The sequence below is a fragment of the Narcine bancroftii genome, chromosome 6 (assembly GCF_036971445.1).
Source record: "Narcine bancroftii isolate sNarBan1 chromosome 6, sNarBan1.hap1, whole genome shotgun sequence".
Classification (NCBI taxonomy): Eukaryota; Metazoa; Chordata; class Chondrichthyes; order Torpediniformes; family Narcinidae; genus Narcine; species Narcine bancroftii.
The window spans coordinates 188920927-188933922 of record NC_091474.1 but is presented as its reverse complement, the minus strand read 5'-3'; the positions used below and the strand labels follow the sequence as shown (position 1 = coordinate 188933922).

Sequence of the window (12996 nt, the reverse complement as noted above, 5' to 3'; positions counted from 1 at the left end):
CATTATTGCTAAAAATTACATGCCTTAATTATTACAACAGGTACAATGAATTGCAAAAATAAATTCTGCACTTACTTTGAAAAGCAGTATACATTGGCACACGATTGCTGGTAAATAGACCTTCAAACTGATAATGATCAGACAGCAAGTCTAGGTTTAAAAAAGGCACGTTTCAGAATGAGGATCTCATTACAAGTAAAAACTACTTATATGGTCGTCCCCAGACAAAATTAAGGCAGAGCCAGTGTAAATTGCAAAGGGGCATGTTTTCAAATGGACATAAACAGATTCCAGTATCAAATGTATGCAAAAGAATTGTGCTTTTTTTTTATATAAAAAAAAGCTTTGTTCTTCTCAGCTCTTGAAACCAAAAGGAAATACTGGGTTAAAGAAGCAATGGCTGTCAATTCCTTTGAACTGATTTGGTGATAAATTCTAATGGGAGATTTTTTGGAACATAGTGAATTTTTTAAAAAAAATTCCAACCTCCCTTTTACCAAGAACAATGCAGATCTCCACACACATGAAATTTTTATTATGGTACAATGGAGCACTTTCAGGAATGACTGGAATTCTGCCCTTTGTCTTAAATTCCAACAGCCGTTCTGTTTTAAGGAATGCAAACAAGCCACCACCACTTTAAGTCAGCAAAGCACAGTGATTCAGGTTGATGTTTCAAAACCTTATTTTATGAATCAATTTCTGCAGCTGTTTCAGTTGCATTGAATCTCATCCCAATATTGATTCCAGCAAAAATAAATTAACATAATCTGGATACAAGCCAATGCTGCACTTACTGGGTGGATAAAGGAACACGGGGGTTATGTTGTGCTCTCCGGTATATGAACTATAATTCGTGGTCAAAGGAATTCGAACATCATCAAGCACACAGTTTTGAATATTTGTCAGGTAAAATAACGAACTTTTCTATTAGAAAAATAAAGAGCAATAAAGATTCTTGAACGACAACAACAAGCATGATCCTTATTGAATAAATCAATGGACAAACAACCTACAGGCATGAACATTTTTGTCCTTTCCCAATATTATTCTAGAATTGGAAAAGGATCCAAGAAATGTATTTCATAATAATGGTGATGCTTAAAGATGTTTCACTTTACGCTGCATCCAAATGTCATTGTTGATGCCTTTTAACCTTTCACTTGGTTGTTGTTAAAGTAATGGACCAACATTTTATGGTTAATGAGAAAGGAGCTAACTCCCTCTGCTGCCCTAATAAATAGTTACTGGACTGATTTGTTTAACCATTGCTATATTATGGATCTCCTCCATTCTAACGTCAGTTTAAATTTGACCACATCTATTAAATGTGCAGCATTCAACAACAGCCAATCAAATCCACTCTTACAGCAAAGCCAAATTAAAAAAAAATTCTTATTTTCAATCAGTACAGAAAGAAAAGATTAAGATATTCCAACATATTTTCCTGTGGCTTTAACATGTCCTCTTGTTTATTTTTCCCCCTCTAACAAGGATCCATAAACACCTGGGGAACACTAAGCTTGGCCACTGGATGTTCCCTTTGTCCTTCTCTGAAACGGAAAATTAATTTGTTCTCCTTCGTTCTGGCAAAGACTTCAGTCGAATAGTTTATTTTTCATTCCCCTGATGCTGCCTAACCTGTTGAGTGTTTACAACACCTTGTAGTTAGTATAACAATCACATTTAATTATTTAAAACACACACACCTAAATTTGTATACAAAACAAGTTGCAATCTGTGAACATTTAATTTCTCCTGATTTCAATAGACCCCTATACTGGTGTCGGTCAAATTGATCCAATTTTAGCAAGAGCAGTGCAGTTATCAAAGGGTAAAAGCTGAACTTCAGCCTGTGCTTGGGAATCCTGTAGTTCCACCAGTTAAATGGTTAAAACATTTTAATTCTTTCACAGATTGGGAACCACAATAAATATTTTGTTCAATAGCTCTGCTACAAGACAACTAAAGTTCATATTTATTGTCAGATATTATATATGGCTCACATACAATCCATAGATTCTTTTTCCTTCAGGTGCCGCAGAATTACCACTTATTGGTAGTGTAAAAACTGTACACAATGAGATATGTATACATGTAAATGAAAAGAAATGTAAACAAACTGTGCAATATAAAGAGAAATAATATCAATAAAATGCAAATATAAGAGTCCTTAAATGAGACTCTGATTAAGTTTGTTGTTGAGGAGTCTGATGGTGGAGGGGTAGCAGCTGTTCCTGAACTTGGTGGTGTGAGTCTTGTGGCATCTATATCTCTTTCCTGTTGGTAGCAGTGAGAACAGAGTGTGTGCTGAGGGGTGTGAATCCTTGATGATCGCTGCTGCTCTCAGACAGCAGCATTCCCTGTAGATATTCTTGATGGTGTAGAGGGCTTTGCTTGTGATGTCTCTGGCTCTTTTGCCAATCACCTTAAATTTTACTCCCCATATTAACTAAGGCCTCTTACCTCTGACAATCTCTGGGAGAAAAAATATACTGTTCAAACATCTTAATAGATTTGAGTATTGTTAATCCTAAAAATCCTATTAAGATCTTCTAAAGTCCAGACCACTAGCAGTTCAATAGACAGAAACCATTTGTTCTGGAAATCAGCGTTGAGCTTCTCAACTTCAATTCAGGAATATATCAGTTGCAGTTTAAGATGAAGAGGTAAAATTTTATTCAATCTTGATAACCTTTGGAACCCTTTTTCTGAAATGAGGAGGGAGAATCTGAATATTTTTAAGGTAGATGAAAGATTATCAGAGATGGATGGCCAGGCCGATTTCATGTTAAGATTCTATGATCTTAACTGGCAAGGCAGCTTTTATGTTCACTTGAGAACAGAATTTGACAGATGAGAACATGTAATTTTTTTTTTACAAGTGCTAATTTCTGATATGTATATTACCCTTCTCAAAAGTAAAAAGTGCTATTGTGAATTCTTATTTTCTATCACTCTGGGATGTGATCTATTTTTATTTGTACCTACAAAATTGTTTGACAATCTCTGGATTAGATCATATGTGCTGCTTTGGCAAATGAACCATGTGATTTCCACATTCATTTTGAATTTAAAACAAAAACTACTTTCAAAACGTGAAAATTGAATGCTCTACTATTTTATCAGAGGAAATTTCTAGCAGTTGCTGTTTTCCTGAAAGCATCTGCATCCCTCATCCTCAGATAAACCAAACTTTTAGTGCATCTGCAATAAGCCCTGGAGACAAAATTCCTCAATACTAACTGACCAATTCTCATGCACTGTATTTAATCATTTCTTACTGCTAGTTGAGATCATGTTCCTGCCAATTAATCAGTAAATTGACAAAAAGTTACCAATGACAAAAAGCTTAGCTGTTCCATATCAAAGATTTTAAAATCTTTTGAAAATTTGATATTTTTTTAAAACTTTGCCAGTGTTTCCAGTTTTGCTTCTTATATTCAGTGCTACCTTAAATCTAATTTTTATGAACTTTTTTTATTTATTTAAATAAAAACACAACAAATATTAAGCCAAACAAAAATAAGCAAAAACTTAACCAACTACTTGGTTCTTCCCTCACCACAATGCTACAAATGCCATCCAAATGAATGGGCAATCACATCTTTGTAGTCCTGGTCAACACTGGAGTAGAGAGCAGATTTTCCCCAATTTAAAATTCAAGAGTCTAGAGAAGGCAAGGTTAGGGGAAAGACAGGAAATCACCATGACTGTTTGGCTAACAAATTCAGAATTGTTATAATTGCAGATAGGGGCATAGTCCCCAAACCATCGAACCATAGAACACTACAGCACAGATACATGCCTAGTCTGTGCCAAACTATTATTCTGCCTAGTCCCAATAACCTGCGCATGGACCACAGCCCTCCATTCCCCTCCCATCCTACCTATCTCAATTTCTCTTCAATGTCAAAATTGAGCCACATTAGCCACTTCAGCTCCCAGTTCATTCCACACTCTTTGCATGAAGAGGTTCTCCAAATGTTCCCTTTAAACATTTCACCTTCCACAAATGGTAACATTTGTCTGTTACTGGCAGTAAAATACAAGCTACTCTAATGTTCTGTTTCAGACTAGCTAAAAGTGACCAATTTTAAGGAAGTGGGTGGAGAAGATGATGAACTCTATTGATACTATGCTTGATTATCCAGTCAGTATTCAGAAGTTCACATTCCAAATCTTGAATATCAGAATATTTGCAGTTATTTAGCTTCCCTCTCAATTTCAGATATCAGGATCATTTTTCAACCAACAAATAGTCTCCATTTATCATATTATGGGAAGACAGGAGTTTTTGGGTGTACAGCTCTCTCACTTCCTTGTCTGGAGGGGCTTCAAATCTATAATACTTCCAGCTGAGTTAAAGATCAAAAATTACAATAATGCCTTATTTGGATGAGCAGTACCCGTAATACTGGATCAAAAAAAATGTCAAACCCTCAACAATGAACATGCAATGAATTAGATCATTTAAACACATCAAAAGTGATACAAATTGGAAATGTACGTTTTTAAAGATAGTGTACGAACTCCACAATGGCATTTGAATGTCATGTTTATATCCAGTTACATACGAATGTTGACGCAGGAGACACCATTTGCAGTTCTCCTGCACAACTCTTGGCCATCCAAAAGGCAAATGTATTGAATCTACAACTTTAGCTGCAAAATACAATGAAAAGGTCAACAACAGTTTGTTCATATAATATGAATAATTTTTAACAGCTGAAATACAATTACAAACCATACACAAAACATTATTTTAACAAGACCTACCATGCATTGAAATGAGTCCAAAATGTTTTTAAATGGAGTTTAATTGATAATTGCAATGCGTGTACATTTCAAGCAGCTTGAATAGCCTCTTTGATGTGTAAAAGATAGCTAACAGGTTATGTTCTCATCATAAACATTTCTATATACTTTCAGTCAAAATTGATTTGTTTGGTTTTGGGTGCAGTGATTTTGTTACTTACACATTCAAAATAAAGCCACAAACATGCATTAATCATCGGCTTGAAGAATAATTAATTGATAAAAGGTTATTGATAGGAACAGTATTAGAGTTTTCATCTTTGAATCTTCTGCAGACAATAATGGAGCCAAAAAGGGAAAAGAATAAACTGACCCATTTGATTTAAAAGGAAATTTGATCTGGACTTGTTGGCACAAAGGACAAAATGCTTACATGCAAATGCATTGACAAAAACAAATATTACCTCGAAAAATGTGCATTGTAATAATTCAATCAATTGTGCAGCTTTCTATATGTGGAAATAGAAATTGCAATAGATTGCCAAGGCAACTCCAAATCATTGTTCAGCCAAATTACATTACACAAGGTTGTGACAAATCAACGAGGTAAAAGGATTAAATTGGTCCTTACTCTTTCAGGTTAATTTCATTAAACCAGAAATGAGAAAACCCAGTCTCAATGTTTTTCCCCATTCAAGATAAGCACCAGTTCTGTCCACCCACCCTGTATTTCATCAAGGCTGATATTAGCATAAATGTTAAAATGAAGACCCTTTCAGAATTATAGTATAATGTTATAATAAACCAACAAGAATAAGGTTCATGGAACTTCAAGTCACTCATGTAATAAAAGATGTTTTAATATACTAATACCGATTTCTATAGAAAAAAATGCATTTATTCATTTTTTAAATTCTCAATTTGTGCTTTTCAGATGTTAAACTTCAGAAGTGTAACTGCTGTGGAAATCTGGAAATGTCAAACCCAATTAATTTCTATACAGAAATTTCTCACTAGCAATGTGATATTAACCATTGAACCATTTTTGTGATACTGAGGGATAAATACTGCGAGGCGTCATACAGACTAACAGATGATCATTTCATACCTCTGAAGTACGTCAGTAGGTTAAGGAAAATCAACAATTAGAGATACAGAATCTTTAATATAATTGGACAGCAGCAGTGTTCATGAATATGGTAATATCACACATGATATTCTCTGTACAATGGAAAAATGGTAGCATTTGTAGCAGCTGAAGGTGACTGAAGAATGTGAGGCAGGGAGAGAATCTCTACTGTGGGCCATGAAATTGGTTAAAAGGAATATCCCACCCATTTCCTAGGTTGAAATGAGTAAGTGATCAGCAAAGTAACTGCATGATAAATCCAATCTAATGAGGATCTGTGGGCATAAGTCGGGTAGATGTTCATAGTTACTATGAAGCAGGCTACTGACAGGAGATTTCATTAAAAAAAACCTGGCTGACTTTTAGTCACAGAGAGCAAGAGAATGTAAAAAATCTGTTGGTTTCTCCGAAAGGATATCTTCCAGCTTCACCAGATACCTTATGGACAGTGAAGGCAAAACAAAAAAGTTCAACTTGAGTTTAAACAAGGTTGATGTGGCGACATTCATTGATTGTTATACAGTTACATTTTGTTTTTGGCTTCCTACCTTCATCCAAAGAGAGCTGTAGTTCCTCGCATGCACTTCCTGGCAATGATACCTAAGTGTTTTTTTTTTAAAGAAAAAAATAGCCGGTATAAAGTCATTTGTGACATTACTTTAAAAGAAAATAGCTGCAAAACTAAAAATTGCCATTAATTACCAGAGAACTGCATGTACATCTCATTTGTGGATTAATGGTTGGCCTCAAATTGGATGAAAAGCATCGAGATGCTGCAGATGCTTCCTTCAAGTAGGTCGGTGTGTATACAGGTTTCTTCAAAAGATGATTCAAACTTCCGTGAGTACCATTGTTGGGTGCAGGTGTGATGTTCAACAAATCTATTGGGAAGAACGAATTACACCAGCCATTCTCAACAAGGGCCCTGCGGCCACCCTGGGAGCTACAGTACATTTAAGTAAAAACCTTGTCTCATTTTCACCTCGCGTAAAATAATTGTTTTCTTTTATGTTTCTTTAAATCTAGTCAGTTGGAGAGGAGTACAGAAGAAACCTAAACTTGAATATTTCACATGAAAGGGGGCACATAAATTTTGAGCAGAGTCCTCCGGTGGGGGGGGGGGGGGGGTGGCATAGCCAAAACAAGATTGAGAATGGCTGAATTACACAAAAGTTTCTTCCCACTAAGAATGAGTCTACAGGTACTAATAAGGATGACAGATCTTCTTCCCATACAGGCAAAGAATGGAGCAGTGGGATTCTTTCAACAAACTAATTGCTTCATGTTCACACAAAGATATGAAAATCCTGTTTATCTCTCAGAAATTAGAAATGGGTGCCAGGTTTATCCCGTTATCTGGCTATAAACACAGTTTTATTTAGTCTGGATATAATCATAATTATGCATTGCTTCAGATGCCAAGACCTACAACTATGCCAGAAACAGTGCATGGGTGTGTCATGCTTTAATTCTGTTTTGTTTTGCCCTGTCCTGCGATTCCTTAACTGCATTTTTTATTCATATCAAAGAAAGCATACTATGCAAAAGATATAACAAAATCAGTACAATTAACCCCTATTCCTCAAACATTGCTTGGATTGTCCATGTTTTTCGATCTAGCTCCGAAGGAAAGAATGGTCTGTCCAAAATTTGCAACATGACACAGACCACCTCAAAACCTGCAGATTTTTATTTTAACTTTAATTTAAAATTACTTTGAATAGCTCTAAACATTCCACCATAGTAACCAGAAAAAAAATTTCTACATCAAATGGGAATACATATCCACCAGAAATCTAATATATCACTTATTTTTTTACAATTTTACATCATAACAACTTGACAATTACAAATACAAATAACATCTGTCACCAAATTTGGGATTGTCATATGAACAATTTTTTTCTCTCCCCATTAGAAAACGTTCATTTAAAAATAACCATCACTCAGACTCCAGAACTTCAAGGATGGTCTCCACAAGGATAAAAAAAATTCCATGATATTTTTAATGAAAGGTCTGTAGCGCTACCTGTCTGTCATTTCCATCATTATGTGGATATTTTAAAATGTGTTGCATTGACTTCTATTTCAATACTTACAGGGCCCTCCATAATGTTTGGGACAAAGTCACTTTTTTCCTTTATTTGCCAGTGCTCCATAGTTTTAAATTTGTAATCAAACAATTCACATGTGATTAAAGTTCATATTCCAGATTTTATTCAAGGTTATTTATATACATTTTGATTTAACCATGTCGAAATTACAGCACATTTTATACTTAGTACCCTCATTTCAGGGCACCATAATGTTTGGGACAGTTGTCTTCACAGGTGTATGTGATTACTCGGTATGTTTAACTGCTTCATTGGTGCAGGTATAAGAGAGCTAGGCTTACTCCTAAGATTTTGATCACTTTTGGAGTCTGTGGTTGTTATTTTTCATTATGTGAACTAGAGTTATGCAATGAAATTCAAAGAAGCCATTATGAGGCTGAAAAACAGTAAGAGATATCACCCAAACCGTAGGATTACCAAAATCAACTGTTTGGAACATCATTAAGAAGAAAGAGTGTACTGGTGAGCTCAGTAATCACAAATGGACTGGTATTCCAAGGAAGACCTCCACTGCTGACGACAGAAGAACTCTCATCGTCATGAGGAAAAATCGCCAAATGTGCATTGACAGATCAGAAACACTCTTCAGTGGGCAGATGTTGATATACCAATGACTACCATCTGCAGAAGACTTCATGAACAGAAATAGAGGCTACACTGCAAGATGCAAATCACTAGTTAGCTGCAGAAAGGATGGCCAGTGTACAGTTAGCTAAGAGGTATTTAAAAGAGCTTACATAATCCTGGAAAAAAGATCTTGTGGACAGATGAGACCAAAATTAATCTGTATCAGAGTGATACCAAGAGCAAAGTGTGAAGGCATGAAGGAACTGCCCAAGATCAAAGCATACTGCCTTTACCATGGTTTATATCTTGCAGTGTAGTCTCTGTTTTTATTTTCATGAAATCTTCTGTGGACAGTAGTCATTGATGATTCCACACCTGCCTCCTGAAGAGTGTTTCTAATTTGTCAGACATATATTTGTGGATTTTTATTCGTGGTGATTAGAGTTCTGTCGTCAGCAGTGGAGGTCTTCCTTGGAATACCAGCCCTTTTGTGATTACTGAGCTCACTAGCACACTCTTTCTTCTTAATGATGTTCTAAACTGTTGATTTTGGTAACCCTAAAGTTTGGGCGATACCTCTTACTGTTTTATTCTGGTTTTTCAGCCTCATAATCACTTCTTTGACTTTTGTTGAAAAATGGCAACTACAGACTCCAAAGGTGATCAAAAGCTTGGAAGCAAACCTAGCTCTAGCTCTCTTATACCTGTGCCAATGAAGAAATTAAATATACCTGAGAATTCACAAATTCCTGTGAAGCCAGATGTCTCAAACATTATGATACCCTGAAATGAGGGGATTATGTATAAAAAGTACTGTAATTTCTATATGGTCAAAATGTATACAAATATCCTTGAATAATATCTGGAATAATATCTGGAATGTACACAAATTGTTTGATTACAAAATCAAAACTGGAGCACAGAGGCAAATAAAGGAAAAAAAAAACTGTATTTGTCCCAAACATTATGGTGGGCAATGCATACTTACTGTGTAGGAATGAGAATGTCATTAAGGCATTTGATACCAAAATCGAATGTCAAAAACCTTTAACTGAGCAATAATAACCATATTCTTACCACATATCAGATTGTAGACTTCAATATTTGCAAAGGGTTGAACTTCAGTCTTAACCTTAAATCCAGGTCCATGACCAACAAAAATGGCCTGCCATTGCCACAAAATGGAAACAGAACTATGGTTAATTCTTGTGAATAGAGAAAAATTCAAGGCAGTGGATGCACATACATCTCCACTGGATTTGACCACAAATTCTCCAGTTACGCATGCATCTCACCTGCATATTCTTGTAAAGGTTATCAGAACCATGAAATCCACCAGTGCAATATTTAAATGGGCGTTTCCTAAGAAAAGGTAACACAATGAGTGAAATATTAGCTGAATGCAAAATGCTACTTGATCAAAATGGATTTAATGATGATGAATTTATTGTTAATATACATGTGTGCCAAAATTCATTCTTTCTGCAGGTCAACAGATACTTGTAAAGAGAAATTATAATTGTAAACTAATTGAAATAAAAGGTGCAATAACTACACTAGATTTTAATACTCACAGTAGCCTAGTGCAAAAAAAGTAATCTTCAATGGTCCTTTTGTAAATTCGGAACAGTCTATGATTGGTGAGCCAAGGATTCAAGAGTCTGATAGCTGTTGGAGACCCACCTTTCTTGAACATAGAGCTGCTGGTTTCCAGGCTTCTATACCTTCTGCCTGAAGGCAGCAGTGAGAGGAGGTTGTGATCAGGGTGATGGGGGTCTTTTATGACATTGGCTGCCTTCTTGAGGCAGCATCTCACATAAATGTCTGCAGTGGATGGAAGGCCAGAGCCTATGATAAACTTGGCTATGTTTACTACGTTCTGCAGCCTTCCTGGGCAGTCGAATTCCCAAACCAGGCTGTGATTCAGATAAAAATCAAAAGTCTAAAAGTGAATGGAGTAAGATCCTCAAAAATTAAATGAAGATGCAGTGACCTAGGCAGAAAGCATGAAACTGATGGATGATGCACTTATCTTCCACACTTTCCCATGTGGGGGGAGCAAAAAATACCATCAACTGGACAGGATGCACAACTTTTGCCAATGTATGGCATGTAATAAAAGGTAAAACTTCCTGCAATTACTGTCTGAGCAACTGATAAAGTGACAGGAGTTTTCTCAAAAAATTGCATAAATAAAGTAACCAGCAAGTTTTCTCAAGAAATAATTAGACTAAGCAAAGAAAGAACTGCTAGATGGTCAGATAACATCTAAGGTAGAAATGTTCTGTTTTGGGTCAGGATCACTTATTAAACTAAAAAAAATGGGGTGATACTATGTATAAAAAGGAGAAAGAAACAATAAGAAGGAACCAAGAGGTGATTAGGATTTTGGGCAGAAGGTGTGAGGTGGAGGGACAGGTAAATGGGGAGAATGGTGGGGGGGGTGGGGAGGAGGGGAAAAAAATTACAAGAAAAGGTAGAGATGAGAGTTGAGGGTGGATGCTTACCTAAAGTTTGGGGGGGAGTGGAGGTGGAGAATCTATGTTCATGTCATTAGATTTAAGCTGTTGAGGATGAATAAGACATGTTGTTGCTCAAGTTTACATCTGGCCTCAGCCTGACGATGGATGTAGCCGTGGATAGAATGATCATTGTAGCAATGGTTGGGGGAGTGGAAATAGTTGGCTACAGGGAGCTCAAGTTTAGACACACAAATGGAGCGTTGTGTTCAGCAAAACCGTTACCCTTTCTCATTTACTTTCACTTGAGTAGGGGAAGCCACACAGATTTCACTGAATGCGGTAGAATAGGTTGGACAATGTGCTTGCAAAGCTTTGCCTCACCTGGAAGGTCTTTTTGTGGCTCTTTCAACAAGCAGATCAGGGAAGGTGTAGCCTGCTGAATTGCAAAGTACAGACCAAAGGGAATCTGTCCTTGGTCTACCTGAAGGGAGGAGGTGGGGTTTGAGCATAAGTACAAGAAATGAAGGGGATGCAGCTTTATCAATGACAGTAAGGGGGAATCCACATTTATTCAAGAAAGAGGACATTTTGGATGTCTTTGAGTAACAGGCTTCATGCTGGGAACTGTCACAGTGAAGGCAGTGGGATAATGAGAAAGGAATAGAATCCTTACAAGACAGTTTGGAAAGAGGTACAATCCTGGTAGCTGCAAAAGTCAGTGGGTTTGTTTAGGATGTCCAAAGATAGTTGTCCCAAGGTAGAGACTGAAAGGGGAGAGAGTGTTCATTGATGGATTCGGTTCTGCATTCTAAAAATCAGAGCGCCGAGATGTTTTTGTGGTGGGGCATATCCATAGTGAAGTTAAGGGAAAGGGCCCAAGAATTAGAATTCTTCAAAGAAGGTAGAAAGAACAAGTGATGTTCTAGACTGAGGTTGGAACTTATTATAATTCAAATGAGAAACAAGAACAAAATTGGAAAGGAATGTAAAAAATGCTAAAAGCATTCAGTACTATTCAATGTTTGGGGGGGGGGGGAAATTTTTTCCTCCACCTCTCAGCAATGGATCATTGCCCATCACGTCAGTCCATTTACTCTCAAAAGATGCTGTTACATTGTTGACCAATCTTTGGTTTCTATTTTTACATTTCTACCAGTGGCATTTATTTATTCATTTTAACTTACAGAGTGGCCTGCCACTGTGGGTCCATGTATAGGTGAACATCTTCAATTCTTCTGCTGCTGGCATAGTGCAAACGCTTTGGCAAATGGTGCTTCAGGTAGGGTTTGAAGTGCTGGTCTGGTGATCTGCACTAATGTGACAAAGGGATTACATATTAACACCTTTCCAAAATTGTTAAACAAGCTGTCCTTGAGCTACACATGGATTCTGCTCTTGGAGACAAATTTGTCTGCAGGTTGGAAACATGGAAAAAAATCATTCTATGTGGTAACTATACCTCCACTATATGGTTATACAAGGCATCTAAGGCACACAAGAGTAATGAGAACGAGTAATTACTAAAAGTGGAGTAAGAGTGGAAATTAGTTCTGCAGTTTAAGTACAAAATTGTGTACGTATATTGGACATTTGACAGTAATAATATTATAGGAGCTTTAACACATCAAGCATTCAAAACTTTGGGACTATATATTATAACTTTGACTTTTTATCAAAATCCATCAACATACTAAGGAATCCACTTACAGTGAGCTTCTTCACGACACCTTCTGAATCAACTGAAATTTAAAAAAAACAGTCAAATTAATCACAAAAGGAAAAGTTAATTTAAAAAAAAAAGCCTATCCCCTGCTCCATTACAGTTCCTTCTCCAAAAAAGAGGCACTTTCCAAAAGTTGGTTCAAATACAATGGAGCCTCTGGAGTGAACACTTAACAGAGATGTGATATGACCTGCAAAATGTCATCATCTGTACAAGGAACAGTCTCCCAGAGCATCAAGCAAC

At 36.5% G+C, this 12996-nt stretch overlaps 1 protein-coding gene across 2 annotated transcripts in view; it reads right to left on the bottom strand.

Annotated features, from left to right (window-relative positions):
• The window catches only part of LOC138736879 (venom phosphodiesterase 2-like), a 161560-nt gene that overhangs the window by 26497 nt on the left and 122067 nt on the right, over nucleotides 1–12996 (bottom strand). For both annotated transcript variants that reach the window (XM_069887028.1, XM_069887029.1), the window contains exons 13-21: nucleotides 12738–12769; nucleotides 12215–12342; nucleotides 9864–9930; nucleotides 9646–9733; nucleotides 6590–6768; nucleotides 6436–6487; nucleotides 4511–4665; nucleotides 798–927; nucleotides 76–150 (exon numbers count right to left, since the gene is read on the bottom strand). In XM_069887028.1, the coding sequence (XP_069743129.1) occupies nucleotides 76–150; nucleotides 798–927; nucleotides 4511–4665; nucleotides 6436–6487; nucleotides 6590–6768; nucleotides 9646–9733; nucleotides 9864–9930; nucleotides 12215–12342; nucleotides 12738–12769 (906 nt within the window). The remainder of the gene's footprint in view (nucleotides 1–75; nucleotides 151–797; nucleotides 928–4510; nucleotides 4666–6435; nucleotides 6488–6589; nucleotides 6769–9645; nucleotides 9734–9863; nucleotides 9931–12214; nucleotides 12343–12737; nucleotides 12770–12996) is intronic.